Source organism: Aptenodytes forsteri, unplaced genomic scaffold, assembly GCF_000699145.1.
Source record: "Aptenodytes forsteri isolate BGI_AS27 unplaced genomic scaffold, ASM69914v1 Scaffold287, whole genome shotgun sequence".
Taxonomy (NCBI): domain Eukaryota; kingdom Metazoa; phylum Chordata; class Aves; order Sphenisciformes; family Spheniscidae; genus Aptenodytes; species Aptenodytes forsteri.
In genome coordinates this window covers 3,767,423-3,793,333 of record NW_008794854.1, presented here as the reverse complement: position 1 = coordinate 3,793,333, position 25,911 = coordinate 3,767,423, and the positions used below count along the sequence as shown (strand labels likewise).

The 25,911-nt window shown below is 42.2% G+C and overlaps 1 protein-coding gene across 3 annotated transcripts in view; it reads left to right on the top strand.

Moving 5' to 3' along the window:
* Positions 1–813: 813 nt before the first annotated feature.
* PHLDB2 (pleckstrin homology like domain family B member 2) overlaps positions 814–25,911 on the top strand; it is a 68,035-nt gene continuing 42,937 nt past the window's right edge. For all 3 annotated transcript variants that reach the window (XM_009274585.2, XM_009274584.2, XM_019470832.1), the window contains exons 1-5: positions 814–918; positions 4,282–5,630; positions 14,879–15,259; positions 17,573–17,716; positions 18,608–18,745. In XM_009274585.2, the coding sequence (XP_009272860.1) occupies positions 870–918; positions 4,282–5,630; positions 14,879–15,259; positions 17,573–17,716; positions 18,608–18,745 (2,061 nt within the window). In that variant the 5' untranslated portion in view covers positions 814–869. The remainder of the gene's footprint in view (positions 919–4,281; positions 5,631–14,878; positions 15,260–17,572; positions 17,717–18,607; positions 18,746–25,911) is intronic.

Below are 25,911 nucleotides of genomic sequence, written 5' to 3'. Positions count from 1 at the left end.
AAAGCCCAGAGGACCTACAGATGGTCACCATTAATTTTGTCACTTGATGCAATTTTTTTTTTAAAGCTTTTCTGTTGGCCTTTTAAAAACAGATGTGTGTATAAAAAAAAAATAAATCTTTTAATAGAGCAACTCACTAGAGATCTTCTATTTGGATTTAGATTTAATTTTAGTCTTTAGTGGCTGCGATTTAATTTTGGCATTTCTTTTAAGCCAAGTCTCTCTTGTAGCTCTCTCAATTTTTTTGTATTTTTTTTTTTTAATAAACTTTAAGGAATCTCTTTGCATTCCTAGTCTGGCTGCTTTGGCACCTCAGAAATCATAGCATGCCAAAACGTTTTCTGTGTTTTGGATTGCATACCTGTTTTTCCATAGGTTTCTTCATGATTGCAGATGCTGTTGTTGCGTGGGCTGAAACTGGGCTATAGGCTTTCAAAAATAAAATCTTAGGCAGAAAAGTCCAACCTTGTTAACGATTTCTTAAGGAAGCCACAGGATTGCAGACAAAACCTGGGAGCTGTGACTAGTAACTGCCTGCACAGAGTCAGGATCATAGGTAATAGCTGACTATCAAATCAAATTATATGGACTTTTAAACTGATAAAACAACTGCAGCCAGTTTTTTTCAGTCTCCACATTAAACATGGAGTGCCCTTTCCAAATATCTTTTAACATGTTTCTTTTTGAGTAGTCTCTGGGAATTTTACCATAAGAAAAGCCAGTTTTGGTCTCTATTATACACTTGAAAAACGTTCTCAGAAGACACTTCTTAACACAACATTTTTTTCTTTTGTTACTTTATTTGCAGGTCAAAATTTATCTGGTCCTCTCAGATTAGTGTTGTTTTAACCATCCTGTAGAAGACGAATATGATGCCGAACAGAAGTAACCTCTCCTCCTTTCAGAATGTTGGATCAGGTAATCAATTAATAAAAATGAAGTTTGTTTGTAAATGTACTGAGATCTTTCAGAATTTGTTATTGATTTTGGTCCTTTAATTCTCCTGACACATGGATAAGATCAGCGCTCTCTTCTTATTCCATGTCTAACTCTGTTTACCAGCCAAAATAAGGCCACAGCTGGATACGCTGCAGACAGCCAACCCTCCCCCATCAGTTTAATGCCTGGCTGGAATGGATATCAGTGACCCCCAGCTAAACAACTCGGGAAAGGAAGAAAAGGAATGAGGCTGGGGGGGGAAAGAAAATTTAAAAAATGGAAGAATTTCCTTCTGTATAGCTCCAGGCAGCAAATACTTTGCTAAACAGAGGAGCCATGCGCTGAAGGTTACCAAGCGAAAGCTGGGGCTGACCTGGATGCAGGATGGGTTCAGGGCATGCCACGTGCTGGAGCTCCTGGCCTCAGTCCCTATAGCTGCACGCGAAAGCAGCGTCACACATCCTGGCATATTCATAAAGTCTCATCCCAAACATTACCCTAAAAATAAACAAAACAAACAAGATCTGGTTTGTGGGAAGCAGCTACGGTTCAGCTAAACATGTGCTGTCGTCCAGTTGGGATTCAACCGTATGATTGCGGGCACTGTGTGCTGGAACCAAAAACGCAGAACTGGCATAAGGTATAGTAGAGAAAAGTTCAATCCGAGGGGCTACACGAAGGTATCATGACCTTTTCTTACTGTACTTGTTTGGATTTCAAATACAATGAACCCTTCATTGCTGTGGTGAACAGGCCTGAAAGTTTCCATGAGCTAACTTGTTTTTTGGCAAAAGCATCCAGTCTTTTTAGGATTAAATGTGCCCTACTGGTGTTGCAAGGGAGTAATAAACAATTATTAATGTCCCATTAATGTGTCTGCTAAGCTATTTATATAGGAGCCAGTGGAATTTATGCAAAAACATTGGCACTTCAGCTGTGTTCAAGTTACGATTTGGACAGTACAATTTTGATATGAGATTAGCTTTCAATTTTAAGAGAGATTTGGAAGAGGGAAGGAGAAAGAGACGAGGATGGAAATTAGGTTCCGTTCCACAATGGAAGGCTAAGTGTACAAGGCATATACATTGTGCTTTATATCTGTGCTCTTAAATAACTTTTACATCTTGTTCTTCTTCCTTATAACACCACTAATATGATGAATGCTTGATCTCTTCCAGATGATTTTGTCTTGTCCCGACAAGTTCTGTTGAACGTGGGTCACGTTCCTCCTTTTGTTCATTTGAACTTCATCATTGCTGTTGATGAAAAGTTGCAAAAATAGCTAAAAAATGTCAAGTAAAATGTCAAATTATAAGAAACTGCAGTTTCACTGCTCACAGTGGTGATGGTCTGACGGAGAGCTCTGTGAACTTACTAGTTCAAAGGCAACTGAGATAGTTGTATCATCATAACAAATGTGTTAAAATTACAGCAAATAAAATCAGAGTCAGCATAAAAATATTAAATTCTGTGTAGTAGTAAACCTGAGGCTTAGTTTTGAAGCTGCAAGTTAATGTTTTTGGCCACTACCAGAGCTTGTAATTAACACATGCTTAGCCAGGTCCACTGTGCTCGAGAAGGTGTCTGAATTTTTTTTTTTTGTTCCACACACTCCCCACACCCCCCTCCCCCAATGCTGACTCCTTTTATCTTCTGCCTATTCAATTACACTACTAATGATGGTTACCTTTGTTCTTAAACTTACGGGTTTGTTCCTTAAGAATTGAGGAGAATGTGTTGCTACACACTCAGACTTACCACAGTTTGCGTAGAGGAAGCCTGTGCAACAGAGGTCTATTGAATGATGCCCTGGACAGTAATGAATTCCAGGTTTTTTTGCCTTGTTAGCAAGGAAGGTCCCAGAAACGAGGACCCGCTCAAAGAATGCATTGCCACCTTCTACTAGATATCTGAACCTAGTGATCCTCAATGAAACCAGATCATATCAGCTCTGGTGGGGGGCGGGAATCCAAGTTTTGTGTCTAGGTTTGTATAATTGTCTGAAGTGGTACTTGGAAGAGGATTAAAGTATTGCCTCTGAGGATTTTAAAGGTACTTTACATGTTTGGATGTTAGATTTTCCTGCCGAGTGACAAGCTGAGATTAGGTTTCTCACGAGGTGGCCGAAGTCACAGGTGAAATGTGACTGAGCCAAGAGTAAATCCCAGATTTGACCCGTATTTTCAGAAGCAACACTCGCTGGCACTGCAGGAACTGACACCGAGGAGCGCTTTATTAGTTCGAAACACAGCCTAGCGCATCCAAGGAGCTGCTGTAAATGTTAATGGTGCCATTTCTGCATCAGCTGAGATCTAAGTGCAAGCCTGCTGGGGGTCCTGCACGTCCTGCAGTGACTGACACTGTCAGGAGCTGAATTCCTTCCTTTGCTTTCGGCAAAGTGGGGCTCAGAACTGTAGGCTGGAGGCTGACACATTGTTGAACGGGAACATCCACCACAGCAAAGGTGCTTTTGGTCGGTGTCCTCTTCCAGAATATAAATTATAATTCTGAACAAGCGTTACGACCTGGAACCTTAAACCCCATCGGTGTTTTTAATGGTCATGTGATTTTGTTGTTGTTTTGAATGAAGTCATGGAGCCTAGCATTATACTTCCTTAAGGCTATCTTTTAACTAAAGTGCTCTTTGCAGGTGTAGTTACAGCTTTGTATTTTAAGAGCACTGAGCTGAAACACCTTGAAAAATGTGCCTCGGTTTTGTACTTTTCCATGAAGCTTTGCGTGGCAATCTGCAGAGTAAGCGGAAAGGTGACAAACTCCTACTGAGCTTTGAATTGAGCTCATTAGCATATTGGGGCTCAGATGCGCTAGCTGCACAGGTTAAAAGAAGAGGTGGTCCGGAGCAGTATCTTACGTTCTGTATCCCGAGCCTTGGGAGACCTGTGTTCAGTTCTTCTTACTCTGCTGTCTGCTTTGCATCTTCTCCCTGCACCTCAGTTCCTCAGCTGTAAAACATCAGGACAGTAATGCTTCCTTGTTTCGTGGACACCTTAGGAGGCTCAGGATTACGAAGGCTGAGCCACAGACTCCTGCAATGGGTAGGACACCAAAGAAAGTCTAGCCTCTTTCCAACTGTGGTGCTGGTTTGTAGTATGAATTTGGTGATGTCCCTCTACCCCTTCTTTTTTGGTCTCCGTCTTTTGCAAAAACAGAGATGGGAAAGTTGTGCATCCCCTCCTTTGCTTAATGATCTGAGACGCATTTATTACAAGCACAGTAATTATTACAAAAAGTGTTATTTTCAAGTTAATGTGCAGGCATGCATATGCAAGAGGCTACTTACTTGCTAGAAACTTTTTTTTTCTTGTTTTCTCTTCCTTACAGATTCCAGTAAGATTATGGCAGAGTATAGCCACACACAAAACCAGATGGAATTACAAAATGCTAGTTTGGGAAAGGGTTCTGTGGCGAATTCCCTTGAAAATGGTCTCCAGGATATTATGGAAAACCTCAACCCGAAGAAATATTCATCAAGTCTCAAATTTAAAACAAACGGGGACTATGCTGGCTCGTATTTAACCCTTTCACAACCTATGCCAGTTAAACCTAATCCTTCCTCCAGTGTTAAAAATACACACTCTATTACCAAAATTCAAGGAGGCAAGCAGTTCCCCTGTGAAAGCCCATATCTTCCAGATAAAAGCATCTCTGTAAAGCATTTGGGTTCCGTTTCAGGCATGTCTCCATGCCTCAGCGGGTACAGTTTAGGAAGGACAGACTTTGATATTCATGCCAGTAGAGAAAATGAAAAATCCCTTGGACACATCGATAAGTTTCACTACTCAAAGTACAGTCAGAAAAACAAATCGTACGACAACGTCTACTTCCCAGGAATGCTGGAGACAAAGAAGATCTCGGGCTCTCTTCTGACCATGTGGAATGGAAGCTCGGGGAACGAACTGATGCTTTCACCTGCTAGCAATTCGGGGGCGGCCAGCATGCCTTCTAGCCCAAAGCAAGGCAGGAGAATGAATATTGAAGACAGCCTGGCCATTCACATAAAACCCGTTAAGCACAAGGATGTGATGATGGAGACTCTGGGTTCACGGCCCAGGAAATACTCTGGTGGATCTCTAAGTCATATGGGAATGTACAGTCGTTCCCTACCCAGACTTTATAAATCAACAGAAAGCCAGCTGGTGCCATTAAGTTTGCCCCCCAGAAGCTCTCTGGGTAATACTAAAAGGAAAAAACTTGGAGAAAAAGATCTACCTCAGAATGCTTTAGATGCTGATAATTACCTGAATTTTTCTTCTTGCAGCTCAGGGGTTTCACCACATGCAAACTCTGTCTCTGGGAATAATCCCTACGTCAGTTCAACTCTTAGTGTTCCCGCAAGCCCTCGAGTTGCTAAAAAAATGCTTTTAGCACCTTCTTCCCCATATCTTTCCGAAGATTTTGATAGACTTGGACTCTCAGGAACAAGTCCCAGTAGTTCTTTCTCCCCACTGGATTTTGACAGGTCATTCTCTGTCCGAAGAAACCTTTCAACCAGTTCTGTGGAACTTGATGACCCAGATCTGGAAAGTTACAGGCAGACGCCAAACTCACTGCAAACATCCATGCGGGAGCGGAAGAACAGCATTAGCTCCATTTCGGGAAGAGAAGACCTCATGGACTATCACAGGAGGCAGAGGGAAGAGCGGCTTCGGGAGCAGGAGATGGAACGGCTGGTAATTTTTTCTCTTCCTCTTAGTTTTTCGTGGCAGTTAGTATTTGCAAAATGTCCATCCCAGACCTAGCCATCAGGAGGGTACGGCAAAGCATAAGCTGCCGTGTTTTGAAATTCAAATGTTGCCTGCTTCAGGTGCCTTGTGTCTTATCACAGTCCATGAAGCTAATGCTTAAATAGCATGCTGCTGTAACAGCTCGGACAGACAGTACCATTCAGCCATCTTAAAAAAAAAAAAATGTTGGAACCATGTAAATGGCGTTCAGTCATCCTGCGGGATCTGTTAAAATGTCTACATACATAAAACCCACAAGTTGCACTGCAGGGATCCTGATGGCGCTGTTTTGTGGTAAGTGGCTAAAAAAAAAATGAGACCCCACTATAAGCTGCTCAGCTGTGTGTGCTGCGGAGTCAGGTATACATTGGTGTGGGTTCAACATCCATCATCGGAGCTTTCTCTGCTTGGTTGTGGTTTTTCCTTCTGAGTATTTTCATTAAAACATAGGCCTCCTTGCTTCTCCCCCTCCCAAAATGGAGAGTAGCAGAGGGGGACAGAGTTTCTCTCTTTGTCTCTAGTCAACATAAAGCAGTGCATACTGCTTCAGCTCGGGATTAAACTTGGTAGTAAAATGTAATTTCTGTATTATTGTAACAACTTTTGGGTAGGAAAAAAAAAAAGGTCTTCAGAACACACAAAGATAGTTGAAACAGTTTCTTGTTGGAACTGTCTCTGAAAGGATACTTAGTATTTCTCTGAAAAAAGTTTTCCCAGTGGCTACAAGAGTCTCCTATCCTATTAACATGCGTTCATACTGTACTGATTTTATCGCCCACACAGAAACCAAGGTCGTTAGATGGACCAATTTGTATTACTGAGTCTTAGATTTGAGACATTAACTTTACATTTGTGTGCTTTAATTCAAATCTTCATGCATTTGAACAAAATGGGGATAGGATACTCTTAAACCTGTCTGGTTTGCATACAGACAGCGAGCCTGCAGGGGAGTTCACTTCCCGGGCAGGCCGGGGTGAAAAACCGTGGGGAGGCGGGATGCGGGAGCAGTGGCGGGATGCGGGAGCAGTGGGGGGATGTGGGAGCAGGGGCTGCCCATCAGGGACCCCTAGCAACGGTCCAGCGCCTGTGCAGGGCCACTGCTCCCATTTCGAGCTGCACCTTCAGCTGAAGGATTGCGACCTGTTTGGGTCTCTCCCTCCCATCTCACCTATGTCCTTGACGCAAGTTGGAGAGGAAGCTGTTACGCAGGCAGGAGCCTGCCTTTCCGTCCCCAAGTGGCGGGATGCGGGAGCAGTGGGGGGATGTGGGAGCAGGGGCTGCCCATCAGGGACCCCTAGCAACGGTCCAGCGCCTGTGCAGGGCCACTGCTCCCACTTCAAGCTGCACCTTCAGCTGAAGGATTGCGACCTGTTCGGGTCTCTCCCTCCCATCTCACCTATGTCCTTGACGCAAGTTGGAGAGGAAGCTGTTACGCAGGCAGGAGCCTGCCTTTCCGTCCCCAACCCGCTCAGCACTGTAGTCTGTAAGACACACGCTGTTGGTTTGCAAAAATGTGAAAATGTTCATCTTTGCCTGCTTAGAGCCAGAGCCGTAGAGTCGAGGCGCGGGTGTGAGGGGGTGGCGGGCAGTGCACCTCTCATGGCCCCTCTCCCCCCCCTCGGTGAGTGGCAGGGCGTGCACACCCCCACCCTGCCTTGCCCCCTCTGCCCCCAGAAACCTCCGCCAGCTCCCCTTGAAGCTGCGGCTTCTCTGGAGCAGGGGCCGGGCTCCCTGGGGCGAGGAGGGCCAGCTGCGAGTGGAAATGACTGAGCGGCTTAGGAAAAGTTGTTGCGCTTGTGCACGCAGAAGTGGAAGCATCAGCAGAAGTGCTGGCGGGTTGTTTCTTCCTGCTGCCTTCTCCCTGCTGTTCCTCCACTCCCTTTGGAAATCTCCTCTCTTCTCCCTAGTCCTGGTGTTTTGTGAGTGCAAAGTGGTGTTTGCTTCTTATCAGAGGGTTTTCCAGACAGTCATGCTGTAAAACCTCAGATAATCGGTCATAAAAGACAACGTAGTAGAGCGTATTTGTATTTCAAAGAGAAGAGCGCTTTTTCTTTTTTCTTTTTTTTTTGTGGTGAGGGATGGAAGATATGGGGTTGTTGCAGTGCTCAGTAATGCTAAAAGTTGTTCTGGTTTTATATTTGGATGTAAAGACTACATTTTTTTTTTTCTTCACTATTTCTTTTCTCGATGGACCATACCTCTGTCAAGTCCTGATTCTTTAAAAAGAGAACTTGCAAACTGTTTTTCCAAGCATGTTAAAGCTTTTGAAAAAAGACAATGTTTTGTGTGTTGCATATAATTTGAACACAAAGGGACTTCTGCCTGCTTGAGTTCGTCTTCTGTTCAGGATCCTGCTCAATATTTTTTCCCCCTTGTTTTGAGCTATCTGGTGGAAGAGTTGAGTATCAGGAGAGTGCCTCCTTCCAATGGTTTGAGGGTCTGAAAAATGCCATAAATAGGCTTTTAAGATCTCTGAGAGGAAGGAATGTATTTGTGTTTTAAAAAAAAAATTATTAAATAAATCCCCAAATCAGCTCTTTGAACATTAGGGCCTGTCCTCTTTGTTTCATTTTTGTCCTTCTGAGTGGATGGGTCTATCCAAACAGGGTCTCTATAATATCCAGCCTGAGTTTCCAAAGAGCAGCTTTGTCTGACCTTTGTGAAATGTGAGATGGACAAAGGTTAGAGATCAGGTCTGCTCAGGTCTCTTTTTTTTGGGGGGTGGGGGAAGGTGTGAATAAAAAACCCCAACCAAACAAGCACCCATGGATAGCAAAACTGCGTGCTTTGGGTTCTCAGCACTGAGTAAAAGTCCAGATTGAGTGGCTGGTAGGTAAATGGCAGGGGAAATGTAGTCCCTCTTTACGCAAGTATTAGACTATTACATACTGTGGTTTTTGAACCAAGGTAGAGAGAAGAGAAATGTAGGACTACTCAAGAGAACTTCGTCACAAACGTGAGCCTCCTTTTTAGAGCATTAGACTGCTCTACAGCCCAGATAATGAAATGGAGAGCATCTTCATTTGCACCTGCACTGCCCCTGTAGCTATCCTGCTGGCACGGAGTGGTTTTGGGGTGTTGTGTTTGATAGCTGCTATTCACCTCTGTTTTTTGGTGGTGGTTTGTTTTGTGTTTTTTTAGTAAAACCTATGTACACGTTGTAGTCTGTCCTAGTATCTGCCCTTGGTCTCTTCTATTTGCTTTCACTTTTTATTCTTTTTCTTTTCCATGTAAATGATTCTATGAGTTTTACTTGTGCTTAGTTCAGTTTTTAAGTGACAGAGGCTCCTCTGGAAGTTTGCATTTTGAGCTCCTGCTATGGCCTGCATATGAAACCAAATGATCTGCTGTCATTGCCCAAAGAAATAAACGGAGAATTTAAAAAATGGTGCAAACAGTAAAAATAAGAATTTCAGGTTTGTGGGTTTTTTTTAATGATTTAAATGTCTGAGTTTTAATGTGTTCCCACGCACCAAACAGAAAAGACATGTATGTACTTGTGTAGGATTTGGTGTTTCTCCCTCTCTTTTTCTTTTGATTTGCCTTTTACGGCTGGGTTCACCCAAACTAGCTGAAGACTGGTGCCACTTCTGTTTTGCCAGCCGGTCCCTCTGTGACTTGAGGAGCGGGAGGAACTGCAGTTCCCGTTGCTGCCATCCCTCTGACCTTACTCCTGAGCGCTGGGGACCGGTGGGCTGTGGGAGCGGGTGGGACGGCGCAAGGTTGCTCCTGGAGCTTGCACAGGCAGCAGGCTGGTGGGTCACAATCTGCTTCTGCTTCCTCTCCAGCCCAGCTGACCGGACATCGCATCTTGGCGTAGGGATGTTTATACAAGTTTTACGCAAGTAGAAGTCAGAGTTAGCTATTGCTGAAGCTAGCCCAGGAGCCTTATAAACAATAACAAAATTTATCACTGTGATCTAAGAATATTCAATGAGATTCAGTTAGCTATTGAATTTTTTTTTTTAGAAGAGGAAGTATCACTCTTTTTTTTTTTCCTATCTGAGGTAAAAGCCCAACTGTGGTAGCTGCTGGAACTGAAAGGCAGTCTTTCTCTTCAGCCTGTGGGGAGGTCGGGAGTGGAACAGCATGGGCAACGTAGTCAGACAGATATTAAGGCCATCTGTTTTGTTTGACACCCGCTTATTTGAATAACACTGAACTTGATTTTCTAATGCTGGTTTTTAGGCAGTACAATATATTTCCTCTAGATGGTGGTAGGTACTTAAAAATTACATGTGCTGTATCTGCGTGATACCATCCATAGTCCAGCTGTCTGTATGGCTCTGTAAACATATGCTTGTTAATGAAGTTTTACTAGGTGCAGGAATTGTGCTGGGAAGGATTTCAGCTTATATGACTGATGCCCGAACAAGCGATAATAAAATTCAAGGAGCTTATTCCCTAGTCCACTTTTTCACAGTCAGAAGAGCATTGAATTTCATTAAGTTTATTCAGCAAGTAGGAAATAATACAGAATACCCTTGTGCCTGGTTTGCATTGATGTATTACTTTGGAATTTTCAAGGTGGTACTGCTTTAAAATTATGGCTAGTAGAGCTTATTTAAACCTCCCATACAGCTTGGAAAAAAATCTCATATACATGTTTTATAAATTTATTTTTGCACTGTGTCTTTTTATAGATCCTTTAAACATAAAGTACCCAAGCTGTACATAAAAGTGTGACTTACCTCTTACAGGAACCTCAGCCAAGTAGATGAAGGCTAGATCAAGGTAATTTTTCCCACCGCTAGTATTTGACAATCTCTATAGTGTTACAGAATAGCTACTTAACATCAATTTAGTTTACTAAATGAACAAGTGCCATATAATAGGATAAAAAAAAACCCCAAACTCTGCAGCATATAATTAATACTGACAACTCAGTAAATTTTCAGGAGCATTCAGTTTTAATTGTGTTCCAAAACATTTCTGTGGGATTTTTAATAATCCAAAGTGTGGATTACATATACTTAATTTTTGCAGCTATATGTCTTATGCAAATGAACAATATGGGCCAGGAAGAAATCAACTTCAGAAGACCTGTTTTCATTTACAGAACTTAAGTACTACACTGGAGCTCCTTCAGGCTCCTGCCCGCAGTGTAATTTGAAAAGGAGCATCTGCATAGGTACTGTAGGGGCAAAAGGGCACTGGTCTGAACAACGCTGTTATTTTGGAAGCCGACGGCATTTCCTCAGGAGCCGAGTGTGTGCGCCTGCAGATACAGGAGCTAATTCTGCAGAAAGTCCTCTGCTCAGTTCCTCCCTGGAGGCTGTCTCTACTCCGTGCCACTGATCTCTCCTGCTTTTACCAGTCCGTTTCTTCTGTGCCTATACCGGGAAGGTAAGGACGAGGCGTGCCAGCCTGGTCCCTGCACCCGGTCCTCTGCTCTGAGCTGAGGTGGTCTCTCTGCAGCGCTTCTCCGTGCAGGTGCCTCTGCTGTGCAAGGCTGCCTGCGCATCGCCTCTGAGAGACGGACATGAAGTACGGGCGCTTTTTCTGAATTCTGTGCTGCTAGTGGTAACCTCAGAGCCAAAAGACTGACTATAGCAAAACAAGGACTGAAAATAAGAAAATAAATGAGGCTGGAGTGAGAAACTGGTGCGAACTGGAGGGAAGGAGAAGAGCAGTTGGCGAGCTGTTCTCAGACACAGTTAAAGTCTAGCTCTGAAATAAGCTTCTTGGTATTTGACAGGTGTGAAATCACCAGCTCCTTAGAAATGCCGGAAGGAAAGAGAAACCTTTCTCCTGCCTCTTGTCGGTGGGGTACTGAATGTACTTGTAGGAAAGAAAGTTTGGGGAGTTTCTGCTGCTCTCTTCCCCAGTCTCTCTGCCTCTTTCCCCCCTGTCCTTTTTGACTAGCTGCTGCTCCAAGCTCTTGATGTGAAGCTGATTGTTTGCCTGCCCGTGAGGTTTTTAAAGAGCAACAGTGGAAAAGTGCTGTTCTTTGGTAGCTGAAAAGAGCGACAACCTCTTCTTCAGACAAAGGGAATCCTGGCTGCACGGACTAGCCATAATTCTCATTAGCGTTGGTCACAAAGGATAGACTGCACATGCATTTTTAATGAAATGTGGGGTTATCCAGTTGCTAATGGCACTTATCTAAAAAGCTTCCTGCTTGCCACAGCTGATTAACCAAGTCTTGCCTTGATATCTAGATACAGCATCACCTCTACGCATTTGTAAAATTCACATACGTGACATGCAGCAGATGAACAAATCCAGGAATCACTGACATGGTTGCTGTTAAAAAAGTGGGAGGTATTTATCTCTGCTATTTTGGAATATTTTTCTTTACAGTGTGCCAGGGATGTCTCTTAATGTCATTGTTAATCAATAACAGAGGAGGGTTGTTATCCCCTTATCCCACCTTTCTCCTTCAGCACCTAAATTTCCAGCCACCCACAGGTGATGTGTAGCTTTGTCAAAGCCAGGAGTGGTGAAACTGCTCAGGCAGAAAGTGCACAAGACCTGTGTACCCCTTTTCGTAGCAGGTAAGAGATCCACTGAAAATACATGGAGAAGTTTTAGTCTGTTAGAAAGGACATTTTAATGGGGAAATACACTGAAAGGCTTACAAGGCTTGATTCAACACCCCCTGCCTCCCGCCAGAGCCAATTTTAAACCAGTTTCCTTCTTTCGACATACCTTTTTTTCCCTCTGCTGTGTTCAGCGTCACAAATAACTTGTGTGGTATTTCTTGCAAAATTATTGACTGGATTTTCCATGTGCTACTGCTTTTGCACTTTCCATTGCAGGGGTGCTTTCCTAGCTCGCTGCTTGACTCAGAAATTTATGTTGGAAACAGTTAAATGCAGGTGTGCTGGAGCTGGAATGAGTTGGCCGAGATGAAATGATGAGAATAGAGCGTATAAAATAACCACAGAGCTTCCTGTCCGTAAGCCTCTCGGCACATGTCAAAATAGAAGTGAGAGATATTGGTATTTCTGTAATGTGTCTGAAAGTTCATCAGGAATTTTTTGAAGACTGGCAGAAGTTTTCCTGAGCATCTGAGACTTGGGGGAAAAAATGCCTTTTTTTTTTTTCTTCTGCCTGCTCAGCAAAGGACGGGTTTGCAGTGAAAGCCCCTTACCTGACCGCTTAGGCTAGGATGAGCAGCGGCTGCACTTTGAAATTTGCCGTTTCCTATTATTACTGAAGGGATGGAGGCTTGGCGTGGGGTAACCTGATACACCCTGTTGTTGCAGGGAAGGATGGAACTTCATGTCCTGATGCCGTGTTTCCCATCTATAACCATTACGACGACTGTATGAAAGGGCCAGGCCCGGTGCTGTCACAACAGGGAGAGCTGCATAATTACCGGCGATCCCAGCCAGCACTTGCACAGCACTTTAGGAATTGGGTTGTGTGGCCAAAAGGCTTAGTAAGAGGGAGGATAGCGGCGTTGGAAGGGTAAGGGAAGAGGCTTAGGGTCTGGCAGTGGTTGCCTGGAGGGAACAAGGCTTTGGGGAGTTATAATTATGTCGATCATTTGGGGTTGAAGGATGTCTGCAGAATCTGCTGGACCCATTTCATGGAAAATACAAGCTAGCAATTGCTGCCCCGCAGCTGCCCAGGGCTCTGTTATTTCAGCGGCTCGTCTCTGCCAGTGCTGTTACAGGAGGCTTCAGAGGAAAGCTGCGGTGGGAACCTGGGAATAAGCTACCTGAAGGCAAAATTTCTGTCTTGCGGTGCTCTCTCGGTTGGGTAGTGCTTGGAAACGGATGGGTTCAGATGGGTTCTCTCCAGCTCAGAAATGCAGCTCTTAACTGCGGGTGATGCGGGGTGATGGGAACATGTAGTGCATACACGTGGGTAATCTCTTGGTAGCTGTATAAAAAGCTGGGTGCTTGTAAACCAGTGTTAAATTTTAATAAAACTCCAATGGCTTGCTGCAGGGAAGGAGCAGGCAATGCATGGCCCGACCTGTTTTGCTTGATTCTTGCTATCACTTGCTGATGGGCATAGAGAGTGTTAGGACTGTCAGAAATAGCTGCTTTGCAAATCCTGTTTGCAAACGTCATGCCAGGTAGAGCTTGGAAAGCGAATACATCTGCAGCGGTTCCTGGGGAGGGAGGCTGAGGATTTTGGGGTTTTTTGGCTTTCTTTTTAAATATGACTAAAAATAAGAAGGATTTCCTAGAAATCAGAAGTGGGATCATTAGTGCAGGTATTAATGCCAAGCATGGAACTCTCACAGTGATCTCTTTTCCAGCAGAATTTTCAATAGGCTTATGGTAAGCAATTTTTTATTTACATTATTTTTCTTCTTTAGCAAAAGAAACATGAAATTACATAAAAGCATCACCTCTTTAGTATATTAAAATAAAACAAATACAGCTTTCTGATACTTTTTGTAAAGTATCATAGAGATTTTGAAATCTTTCAGGAATTGGATGTTTATAGCAACTTGAAGCACATGAGGTCAAACTGGCACAGCTATTCAGCTTCTCAAGTTTGAAATGTTGTTATGAATCCATATGGTATTTGGGTTAACTGGTAAATAAAGATTTCCCCCACCTCTGTTGCATTTGACATCTGTTGTATTTTAGACGCGATGCCTCACTTTTCTTTCTGTTAATGCTCCTAAAACTGTGTGTTTCAAAATGTGGACTAATTCTCTCCCAAAGAAGGGAATCAAAGTTAACAAAACAGAAAACAAAAAAAAGTCAGGAATGAGTGAGTTCATGGAAAATCTGTGCAATGTTTTGCAGCTTGGTCGGAGTATAACAAAAGTGTAAAGTGGAACAATTAGTGATTTATACAGTCAGCTCACTGGACATGTGTAAACACAAATGGGGTATGGTTACAACAACCTGAATAAACAATATTAATATTAAAATTTTCTACATTGGAAAGATAAATAAGTGTCAGGACATCATTTAAGTAGCTATTCATTTCTGTGAAATGTACTTTTAATTTTTTAAGTTCTTCTTCCATGTTAACTTTGATTCTTCATCTTGCACTGTAATTTATTTATGTATCTGTTTATTATCTCTAAGTGCTAGAGACATACATGGAACTGGAGGACTTTAACCCTTCACTCTTAAAAAAAAAAAAAAAAAAAAAAAAAAAAAAAAAAAAAAAAAAAAAAAAAAAAAAAAAAAAAAAAAAGCCAGCAAACTTTTTTAACTTCATCTTTACTTTAGCTCACATGTGAAGCTTAGTGCTATTATCTGCCTTTAAACTAGGAACGACAGCGGCTGGAGACAATCCTCAATCTGTGTGCAGAATACTCCAAATCTGACAGTGCCCCCGCTGCAGCTACAACAGTTGCTGATGTTCAAAAAATTAACAAAGAACTCGAAAAACTTCAGCTCTCCGATGAGGATTCGGTGTTTGAGGACTCACAGATGAATCTGGAAACGAGGTTCAGGAGCCACTTGAAATCATCTGCAAGCGATTCGGACTTCTCGGAGCTGAGCAACCACAGTCGCAGCACTGCTGCTTTCCTCTCAAGAGGGTTGAGAGCCGATGAGCACTTCAACGAAAGCGCGAAGCCTCCACCTTTTGCTGCTCCCGGCTTCCTGAAGGATGCCACCGAATCGTCCTACCTAAGCATCACACCAAAGGTAACGCTGAAAGAGTACAATCCAGGTTCGACTGCTCGAAATCCTCCTCTAGGAGTTGGCTGTCCTGACAGGGGCCACAGTTAGGATGGCTTAGGTGTGAGAATTAATCTCGGAGCTCATACAACTTAGCAGCCAGCAAATGATTTTTTTCATTTTCTGTGGAAGCTATTGGTAGTCAAAGTTGTTGTGTTTTTTTTTTTCTCAGAGGGATGTACAATTCAGGAAGAGTTTTAAGATTTTTCTGAGGGAGAAGGATTTGCTTGAACAATTATAGCTACTTAAATAAGGAAGGTTTCAGGAACCCTGCTTGGCACCATGCTGGGATGTAGGATGGCAGGGAAGCTCTGCCATCTTCTCCCAGCCTGAGGCTCCTGTCTTGTGTGAGAGGAGGATGTTTTCTCATGGGCAAACCAGAACAGTCACACGGGAGGTGAAGAGGAGTTGCCTGAGCCGAATTTACTGTCCTGTCTCCTTTCCCGGGGTTGGACCTGAGCCACTTGTCAAATCAGCTGTTGCCTCCTCTCACGGGCTGCACCGGCAGCAGCCAGCCTCCTGCCTCTCTAACCCAACTTCTGTGTTCAATAAGCTGCAGCTCCTTTCCTGTGTCCTTCACACTGCTGTTCCATTACTGAAAGGAAATTGTCCTTTAAAAAACGAGCTAACAGCATTCCTAACAGTTTCCTTCAGCTAGGGCAGCAGCAGCCTCCTCCGGGCTGGGGCAGGGGCCTTTCGTCATCTTGGGTCAGTGCCTCGGCTCTGGTGTGCCAGACCAGCAGTGCAGCAAATCCTGGTGACAGGCAGTGTGTTAAATAACTATATTCTAGAGTTAGAATCAGGAGCATAATAAGACTAAGCAAAGGCAAAAAAGCAGGTTTCTGTTTAACAAATTCACACCTTCAAAATACTTTGTGTCTCTCCTTTTTACTGTTATTTACACACTGTATGAGCTTCAGCACGGTTATATGGCTAACATGAATTGTATTTAACCTCTGCTTAACTTACATCCTTATAGTCAATAGAAGTGTGTGTGTGTAGAAGAGGAGAGAGGTGCAATAGAAAAATATTTTGTCTTATAAAGGGGTATCTCTCTGGAAATCTGTCTGCTGAGTCTTTCGGTGTGAAATTATGTTGAACAGAAATGTGCTATTATGGCTTTACTTGGTCTTTCTGTGTTGAAAAAGTAGTAAGACATTTTACTTAAAAGTTACTGTGGTCTTGCATTTCTTTCCCATTTGTTGCTTTCTTTGTGCAAGTCAGAGATCCTATTTTAAATCCTTATTAGGAAGTTGAAATCGAAGACGTTATGTCAGCATTATCCGAACAGGATACCGGACAAAAAGAGGTTTTCCTGCTAGGATTACTAATGCTAATCAAGGAATATCATTCATCCATTCATTGTAAAGGGTGTTCTGCTAAGCCCTGAGAAAAGCAGTAACAAGCAACTGTGTTAATGAAACACAGCTCATTGTGTTTTAAAATATCGAGATCAGATTTGTTCAGGATAAAATGCCTGCTCTCAGAATAGCCATTCCGTAGCTGAGCCTCTTTTGAGCAAGGCTGTGTGGTCCAGTGGTTAACGCGGAGCCCTGCACGCAACCCACTTCTAATTCTGCTTGGGGACAATGAGCGAGCAGCCTTACCAGAGTAATTGGATCGCAGGCCCCTGGGGCCAGATGAACACGAAGAATACATTTGACACTCAATACTCTTTGATCTAGCCTTTGCTGGTATAAGATCACAGGTATTTCTTAATAATGTTTAATTCTTGGCACAGTTATCTAGTAAGTAAATGGCAATGAAAAGAGCAACGTTAAGGGTACTACTTCCTCGGTGCTAACTGGGGAGACAGAACCAACTTTTGTCCTTATTTTACGGAAGCTGCCCATCTTAATGGCTGGTTACAAAAATATCTTGTCCTACCTCCTGGCTTTTATTATACGAACAGCTGAAATTTACATAAAAAGCATATTCATCTATCTGTGTTGTTTTTATAAGGGAAAAATTGGATTTTTACAACCTAAATAGCACAGCATGTAACCTCTCAAAGGTTTAGGTCTTAATAATTCCTGTAGAATGAATAGTATTTACTGTTAAGTATAGTATTTACTTCCAATGCCTGGAAGTAAAGTATCATGTTTGTTTCTCTTGTACACCTTCTAAATATAGAAATAGCAATATAGTAGATATGAAATATGTAACGGGCTCAAAACCAGCAGTACTGTACTTGTCTAAAATGAACGCAATATGAAAGGGGGGAGGAAAGACAGTGTTTAAATCTTTTTCTAATGAACCTCTTGTAACGTGCAACTGCAGATACCAGAATGCACAAGTGATGAGCAAAGAGGGCAGGAGCTTGGTCGACTGGAGGAGGAGCGCATAGTAATACTAAATAACTTGGAAGAACTTGAGCAGAAGATCAAAGATTTAAATGACCAGATGGATGAATCCTCGAGAGAGGTAAGAAATATGCTTTGGTTTTAAATGTCCTGCTTGTTAGGTATGTCTACCTAGCATAAGTCTGATGGGTTCAGCAAGTACATAGGGAACTCATGGATGTACGTCGCCTTCATATTCTGTGCTTTTTCACCAGGATTAGGCACAGAATCACAGACCTGGCAGTCTCCTACTATGAAGGTTATTTTTCTCCAGCTGGGAGATGGATGTGATGCCTGGATTAGCCTTTCCCAGCTGTAACCATTATACTCCTAAGTGGAATTAGAACAATCTTGCTTGTTTAATGGTCACTCAATTGATCTAAATACCTTGTGTCACTTGGGAGTTTTATGGTGGTATCTCCTGTGACGGTTTAAAGAGAAAGGAAGTGAGACAACTTCCTTTCAAACCTCCTTGGCTTTACGGTGGCAAGGGTATGTTGGCACCCTCTTGACTTCTGGAATCCCACAGTTGCAGACTAAGCTGGCGAGGCATTTGGGTTGTGCTTGCTCCAATTATCAGCAACAGGAAAGAAACAGCTGTTCCAGAAGGGTTTCCTACGGAGCCTGGGCACAGAGAGTTGGTACGGCATCATAACAGGTGGAAGCACATAGAAGAGAGAGAAAACAAAAAGTTTTGGAAAAAAGAATCTTCAAACTAAAGTTGGTTTGGACTTTATTTTGCAGTATTTTATGTTGCAGTTTTACTTTTTCTCAGATTTGTAATCTCTCTTTAACTTACTTTTGTGGATGTTGCAGTTTTACTTTTTCTCAGATTTGTGATCTCTCTTTAACTTACTTTTGTGGCAGTAAAACTTACTCCATCACCAATTCACTCCCCTTCCCCCAGAAAATAGCGTGTATCAAGATTTCTTCTTAATCTGGACTGCTTCTGAAAAATGTTTTGTGTTCCTAGTTGGATATGGAATGTGCCCTTTTGGACGGGGAACAGAAATCTGAAACAACAGAGCTGCTGAAAGAGAAGGAAATATTGGATCATCTAAACAGAAAAATAGCTGAGCTGGAGAGAAATGTTATTGGTGAAAAGACAAAGGTAATTGAGTTATCTTAGCTAGCTGTGTGCTCTGTTCCCCTTGATCCTCAAAATACATTTATATGATTAACGTATTGATGGAGGTTGGTTATTGAAGTACTGTCTACAAGTAAATTTACTTGATAAGCATGGAAGAAAAAAATAGTTGTCTCGCCATCATCTCCCTGTAACAATCTTGTTTCCCGAGGTATGCTTGACAAGCAAAATACAGTACGCTTGAGTAAAAAGACCTGACCTACTGTGAAGATATTTTTGATTAATAAAAAATCCATATAGGGCTTGGACTTGGGTTATCTGTTGTTTAAAAGAACCATATTAATATATTTTGAATTAAAAAAAAAAAAATCCTTTCTCAGCAAAGGAACAGAATGAAAGAAGGCTATGGTTTCAGAAGATGGCTTTATCTATTATTATATAGAATGATATATATGACATCTATCAAGTACATAATTTTAAAGCAATTATGTTGGTTTATTTTGTTTTGCTTACTGACTGACAATTTTAGTACTGTAGAACATTCTCTCTGTGATTAAGTCCAAGGAATTAATTAGTTCTCCTATACAGTCAGATACTTAATTGCTCTCAAATATGCAGCAAATGTATATAAGCATATATTTGCGAAATATGATAGCACTATAATAAGATTTTAAGTACGGAAACAGAAAGGGCCTGCAGGATGAAGCTGTCCCCCTCAAACCGGGGAGCGCTGGTTCCCTCCAGCAGGCTCTCTGCTGGCCTCTCCAGGCGGGCAGTTCCCTTCTCCACGGGGGATGTGCCACGGACAATAATATCTCAAGGTCAGGAAGTTTTTCCAGGGCTTTCAGCCAGTAATGTTTCCTTTTTAAATTTCATCCTCTACCTCATAACTTAAACCTGTCACTTGTGGAAATACTCTAGCTAGTCTCTCCCCCTCTTTTTTTAAGCGTTCCAGAAATATCTGGAAGTCTTCTGCATTATTTGCTTTTGCTTAGACAAGCTGCACATTTTTAGCTCTTTCACAGTTCCCATTTAATTCACACCTTACAGCTTGCATTGTTTTGTTCTGAGCTTTTTGTCTTCAATTTCTGCCTACCCTGTCATGAGCCTTAACGCTGTTTTGCGGCTGTACTCATCAAGCCTGTGCCCGAGAAGGAGGGCGGTGCTCCCACCTCTCTGCCCCGTGGAGTGACAGCGCACATCCAGTTTAAGCTTGAACTTTCGTGGACTTTCCTGCCTGCACTTTTCCTTGTTCTTGTGTACCCCTCAGTGATCCTTCGGCTTTCGGTGTTGCCTGTGGTCATGTTTTAAGTTGTCCACGGAACATGTTTCATACTTGCTTTTTAGCATAAAAATGAGTTTAAAGTTGGTAATGGCAGACAGGGTGGTGCAAGCAGACACCCTCCAAAAGGACGCTGCTAGAAGTTTTCGTTGGTAAGTGGTAACAAATAACATATCCAGAAATTCAGGAGATCTTTTGCCTTTTATATTTGTTCTCTAGTGGCCTCAAAGTTCGAGTAAACTAATGGAAATTATTCTAAAACCGGTAGGTTGTTTAAATTTCCTTGCAATCGTATGATGGAACATTAGTGTGTAGCACTCAGAAAATTAAACTGCCAGGTCTAGTTTAAATTTTCAGTTGAACTGAAACATGGAAAGCAGCCTAGAAAAAGCACTTTTGTTATTTAAAAGCAAGTTCACTCAAAACATTTTTTTCAGTATGAAGCACGCCACTAGCCAGATCAGTTACAATATTTTAGTTGTCTTTTCTTTTGTGTTCCTTATTTTTATTTTTTATTTTTTTAAATAAACAAAAAACAAACCTGTGAGTGCGTGCTCTAGACTTAAAGTCATGGCTCAGTTAATACTGAAATTGTCTTTGCAGAAATAAACTCTAAGAGAGCCCACAGGTTTTGTTCTGGAAGATGTCTGAAAGCATTGCATAAAAGTGAAAGTTTAAAAAAGAAATGGGAGACAAGCTTCTGCAAACAGGCAAAATATAAAGTGACAGCTGAAGTGTTCTGGAGAAAATAGCGTCAGCCAGCAAAACAGATGGCACTGATCATGTCAACAAATAAAAGTTCTGGCTGACTTGAAACAACAGCATTTTTTAAAGCTTGATTTGTGTGTCTGTACGTTTAAGGTTGCAGCCCTGCAGATCTGATGCAAGATAGGCAACATCTTGGCTCTGTAGTAGTACAGGATCAACCCCCCCAGAAAAGGGGTACTCAGGTGGAGGCGGTAGGTCATCCTTTTTGCTGAAATAATTTGAAATTTATGACATCCTCAACAGAATTAAGGCTCAGGTTTTGGCCAGCAGTTGCCACCCTGTTGATGGTACTTTTTGTGTTGTTTCTTGCAAGAACAAGTGTCCCAGTATCCACACAGTAGTCACAGTTTCTTCTAGTTGCCTGAATATTTCACCCCTAATAATACCAGTGGTGTTGGTTTTGGTGGTCCTTCCTGGCAAGAAGCTGTCGGGTCCCATCGCTCGGACAGTGGTTACATTTCTGCCAGGGTAAGGGAGTGATATCTGAATACACCACATGGTGTCATCTTGAGGTGAGAGGGAGAGTTAATTTCACTCACGAAACGATGGCGGGGCGTTAGTGCCGTACATGATGGCACTTGTCTCTGGAGTGACTTGAGCGTCTCCCGGAATTTGCCACTGATCTCAGCACCTGTTTGACAGGAAACCCCTGCCTGGTTGTGTTTCATCCTTACCCATGCACCTGTTTGAAAAGCTTGTGAAATTCTTAAAAAGAGAGATCATAAACTACAACCTAATTATTGGGCCATGTTATGTACTTGAAACAGACTGTAGGTGGAAGCTCTTGTACTACTTTCTACCCGATTCTTTTATTTCATTTTTTTTTAATGCCCTGTGCACAATTCATTTAGATGAGGACACAAGGTTTTGCCAACTTTTGCACAGTTTTAAAGCCACAGTTTCTAGCCCTTGCGAGGCAAGAGAATCGTTTGGAAAACGTACTTGAAGGCAGAAGGCAGGAGAGTTGTGAGTTGTTTCAGGCTGTGCCGGTGTGCTCTTTGTTGTGGAACAATGTCTCGGTGTCCCAGCACCTTGCTTGTAAATCAGGAATGGATTTTGCAAGCGGGTTTGTGTGTTATATGGTATGCTGCATTCTGATCTCGTTCAAGTCCTGTGCTCAGCCCTACCTGAACATGTGGCAGGACTAATGGTGAGGAAGAACAAATGAATTGGTGGGGAAGATAATGTAGCGCACACGCTGTGGTGAGTTGAAAGCATTTCCTTTGCTTTTGTGAGTATGCCACCACACACATTGTAAGAAATGAAGCAATTAGTGTTGATATAAGATATGAAATAAGAGCTATAAGCAGTTGCCGTTTTGAAAAGAAGATGACAGAGCCTTTCAGCACCGTTGCAGGACTCGGCATGGTTCTGGCTGTGGTGCATCTCTGCCAGGTACAAGTGCTGACAGGACTCAGTTGTTCTGGCTGGGGTAGCTACTTCCAGAGCTGTTTGGCATGGCCTGTGCTTTCAGCTATGCTGGAAATCGTGCTAGTGCATGGAGGAAGGTCCATGCCTCCATGGCCATGCTTCTTGAGCACGGCTTACAATCATCTCTTTCTTTTTTTTTTTTTTTTAACAACCGTGTGCTACATATTTGGTTTTATCCACAGAAAAAGATGACCAACTACATATTTGAACAGCAGCATTTAAGCTATTAATTGCAATTTCCAGTTATGCAGGGACAGCCCTGATAAGTCACTAGTAACACAATTTGACAGATGGAGCTTGAAGCTCTCCAGGAAAGAGCTTTGCTACAGATACTGATGAATTACTTTGAGGGCAGCCTGCTCTGGAGAGAGCCGAGCTGGGCAGTACCCAGAAACAAGCAAGCAGGTGAGCCAATCTCCCTTTTCCCTGCCATCTGGGCCCGGCTCCTTGTAATTACCGTGGCAGTCACTCATGTTGCTGTACTGTAGGTGTACAGTAATGATGCTGTTGTTTCAAGTGGAATAGCACCTCAGGTCCACGGTGCTATTTACAATTACGACTTCCGCCCGATGACCCTTCGCTCACAAGACTTAGTTCAGGATTGACCTTTGTCTATAAGGAAGCTGGAGAAAATTGTATTTGCTCAACTGGATGTTATCCAGATTTGCAAAGTACTTTCTTTTCGTACAGTGCTTCCTTAGCCTGTGTAGTTTTAAAACATGCAGTCCAGCATGTGTGGAGAAGGATGCTTAATGATTCACCATGCCTGATGTCTCCAAGTTAAAGCACGAGGTTGAAAGTAACGACATAGCTGGGGAAAGAAAGAATAGATCAGCAAGCATGAATAAACAGGAGTAACTGAAAATGAGTAATGAATTCAGCAGAAGTGCTGTGGGAGGTAATCATAGCTAAATGGGAGTTTTGGCAGAGAGTTTCAAAACAATTATTTATGCAAAAGTTTAGACTGTGTTTTAAGAGAGGCAAGTTGTTCCTTTTCTTCTGGAGGACCTTCGCCTTATGTCATGGTGGAAATATGTACTTTGGGACTCCTTTTTATCAGCCCAGGTTTCCTGTCCCTCTTCAAGAGCAGAAATCAGGAGCAGTTGGCAGCGGATAACTCATCTTTTTTTGGAATACATTTAATTTTGTCCGCATGCTTTTGTGGAAATATTTTTCAGTCATTAACAGAATATCCCAGACATGCCAAAACATTTGAAGCTCAGCCTCTTTGCTGAATTAGTACTGCAAAGACTTGCAAGAATTGAGTCAAGGAAAGAGCAGCTGTCTGATGAGCCACCAGCAATCAAAGTTAAATATACTCGTGGTCTCTCCTCAGTCCTTTCTCTTCTGGATTCAAAATTCCTGCTGCGTTTTATCCTGATGAATCTCACAAATTTATGCCTCATAGCATAGCCTTTTAAATCTTTCCTGGTCAGATTCCAGTTCAGCAAGATGTTTTAAATGGATGAGTTATTGTGTCTACAACATTATTAACCTCCTTAAGACACGATACACAAGAGTATTTTGAGGAATGCTTGCATCCACTGGATATATCCGCATAAGGATATCCTGTAGAGAGAACACTAATGAGGAAAAAGATGATTATGAAGACTCAAGGAGACAAATCTCCATTCACAAGCTTTCTTTTAAAACAGTCATGAGGGAAATAAAAGAATGGGTTGTACCACTAAGGGAAATCCTCTTATTGTCATCTAGATGTTGAAAACTATACAGGATTTTAATTTTCTCACTTGAAATTTTTTTCTTCTGGTTTGGACGATTATTTCCTCCTCTTCTACATTCATGAAGGAACAGTGCTCTAGAATCAGGGGGTTTCTTTTGCCTCCCCATCTGTTCACTAGGACAACACATTGCAATGGTTGGAGAATGAGCTTAGAAATTCCAAAAAACTTGAGTTGTCTTAGGAGCAAGTTAATGTGTGCAACTATTGTGATTTTTTTACTTACAGCAGAGGGATTGCTTACTCTGATTTAAAATGCTTTTTAACATTAGCTTTATACATGCATGTGAAACAAAACCATTGAGATCTCTCATACAGATGCCATCACTGTATACAGTCTGTTGTTATATAATAAATTAGTTACCACTCGTGCAGTAAAAAGAACTATTGTGAAATACCTTCTTCTATCATATTACTTTCCTTTTCATATGCCTGGCATAGCTTTTTTTTTCCCCCTCTTAATGGCTTCTTTCATGAAACCCACAGGGATTTAGTGACAAATAACTAAATTCTGACAAGTTTTATGCTTCTGTCCTGAAAGAGATCAAGGAATGCAGGAAAGAGTACTCTGAAAAATATGGAAGAGGAGCGTGTACAGTTTGTGCACAGGAGGATCTGTTTCATTTCAACAGTATTTTTTTTAATCGGAGTTGTATGCGGTCTGATTTGTATCAGCCATAGCATTGGAAATGCTTTCAATTTGCAAGAGTGCTGGAAGAGTTGGTAGACCTCAGGTTTAACACTTTCCCCATGCATACCATTTGCCCCTGTCAGCGAGTAACCACTGAAGAGCAGATAACATTTCCTAGCCTGCTTTCTGTTACGGACTAGACTATTTTCTTCCAAATTCGTGGCAAGGGTTAGGCCAATTTCGTCAGTGAGTTGTTAAAGTCAAATTTTCTTGCTCTTCCAGTTATTCTCCAAAATGTTTTACTGAATGGACAAACTCTGTAGCATCACACCACTTCTAAGGAGAAAGGAATCATTTCTGTAGTCTGTTCTTTCTCCTCCACTTCTAGCTTTTACAGTAGATTACTTTGGAGAAGGGGAGGGATGTTCTTTTGGAGTGTAAAAGAATAAAGTTTGGCTAGAGGTGAAAGCATGAAGATGAGATGGCGAAGCTTTTCAGAACAAAGAACTGCATGTGCTTCTTCTTAACTCTTAGAAACCTGTGAGAGTTGTGAGACTAGCCGATTCCATACTGAGAGACAGAGCGCGCATGCGTGAAGCTTGGTGTGGGTAATGAGATGTTGCTACCTTAAAACATGATGAGTTGCAGGCAAGTTGGAATGAGGAAGATCCTGGAGTACTTCAGCCTGGAACATTTAAAGTGTAAGAGACTGTTGGATGGGAAGGCATTCAGTATTTTTTTTTTTCCTTTGTTTATGGCTTGTAGGTTCCTTTGCAGTTTCTCTTTCTTTCTGAAAATAACACATACCTTGTTTTTTTTGTTGGGTTTTTTTTTTGAGGGTGCAGGGTGGGGTTGGAAGGTTGTAGGGTGAGCCCAATTCACCTAGCCATACAATCCATTTCACAGTGACCTGCTAAAAATGATAGGGTTCTTGCTTTGTTTTTTTCCCAATTTTTATCTGGATTTTTGAGAAGCTTTCTGTGTTTCATCCACATTTACTCTGACTCATTTCTGCAGAGTCTACCAGTTTATGCAGGAAGGTTGGTTCAGAAGGCACATACACATGCAGACACATGCCGCTTTACAATTTTAGCCTGCCTGCCTGCAGTAGCAGAATGTGATGAATGACAAATTGAAATGTAGGATGACTTCTCTGCAGAAGGGGTGTGGGGACCTGCCAGGGTTTTAAGTAGCAGTATTGATCAGGCATAGGGCATACTTAACCACAGCTTAACCACAGGAGACAAGGACTGGTGGGAGATGTGGTGGTCGGAGGACGTCTTGGGCTTAGCGACCATGAAATGATAGAATTCTCGCTTCTTGGTGAAGTAAGGAGC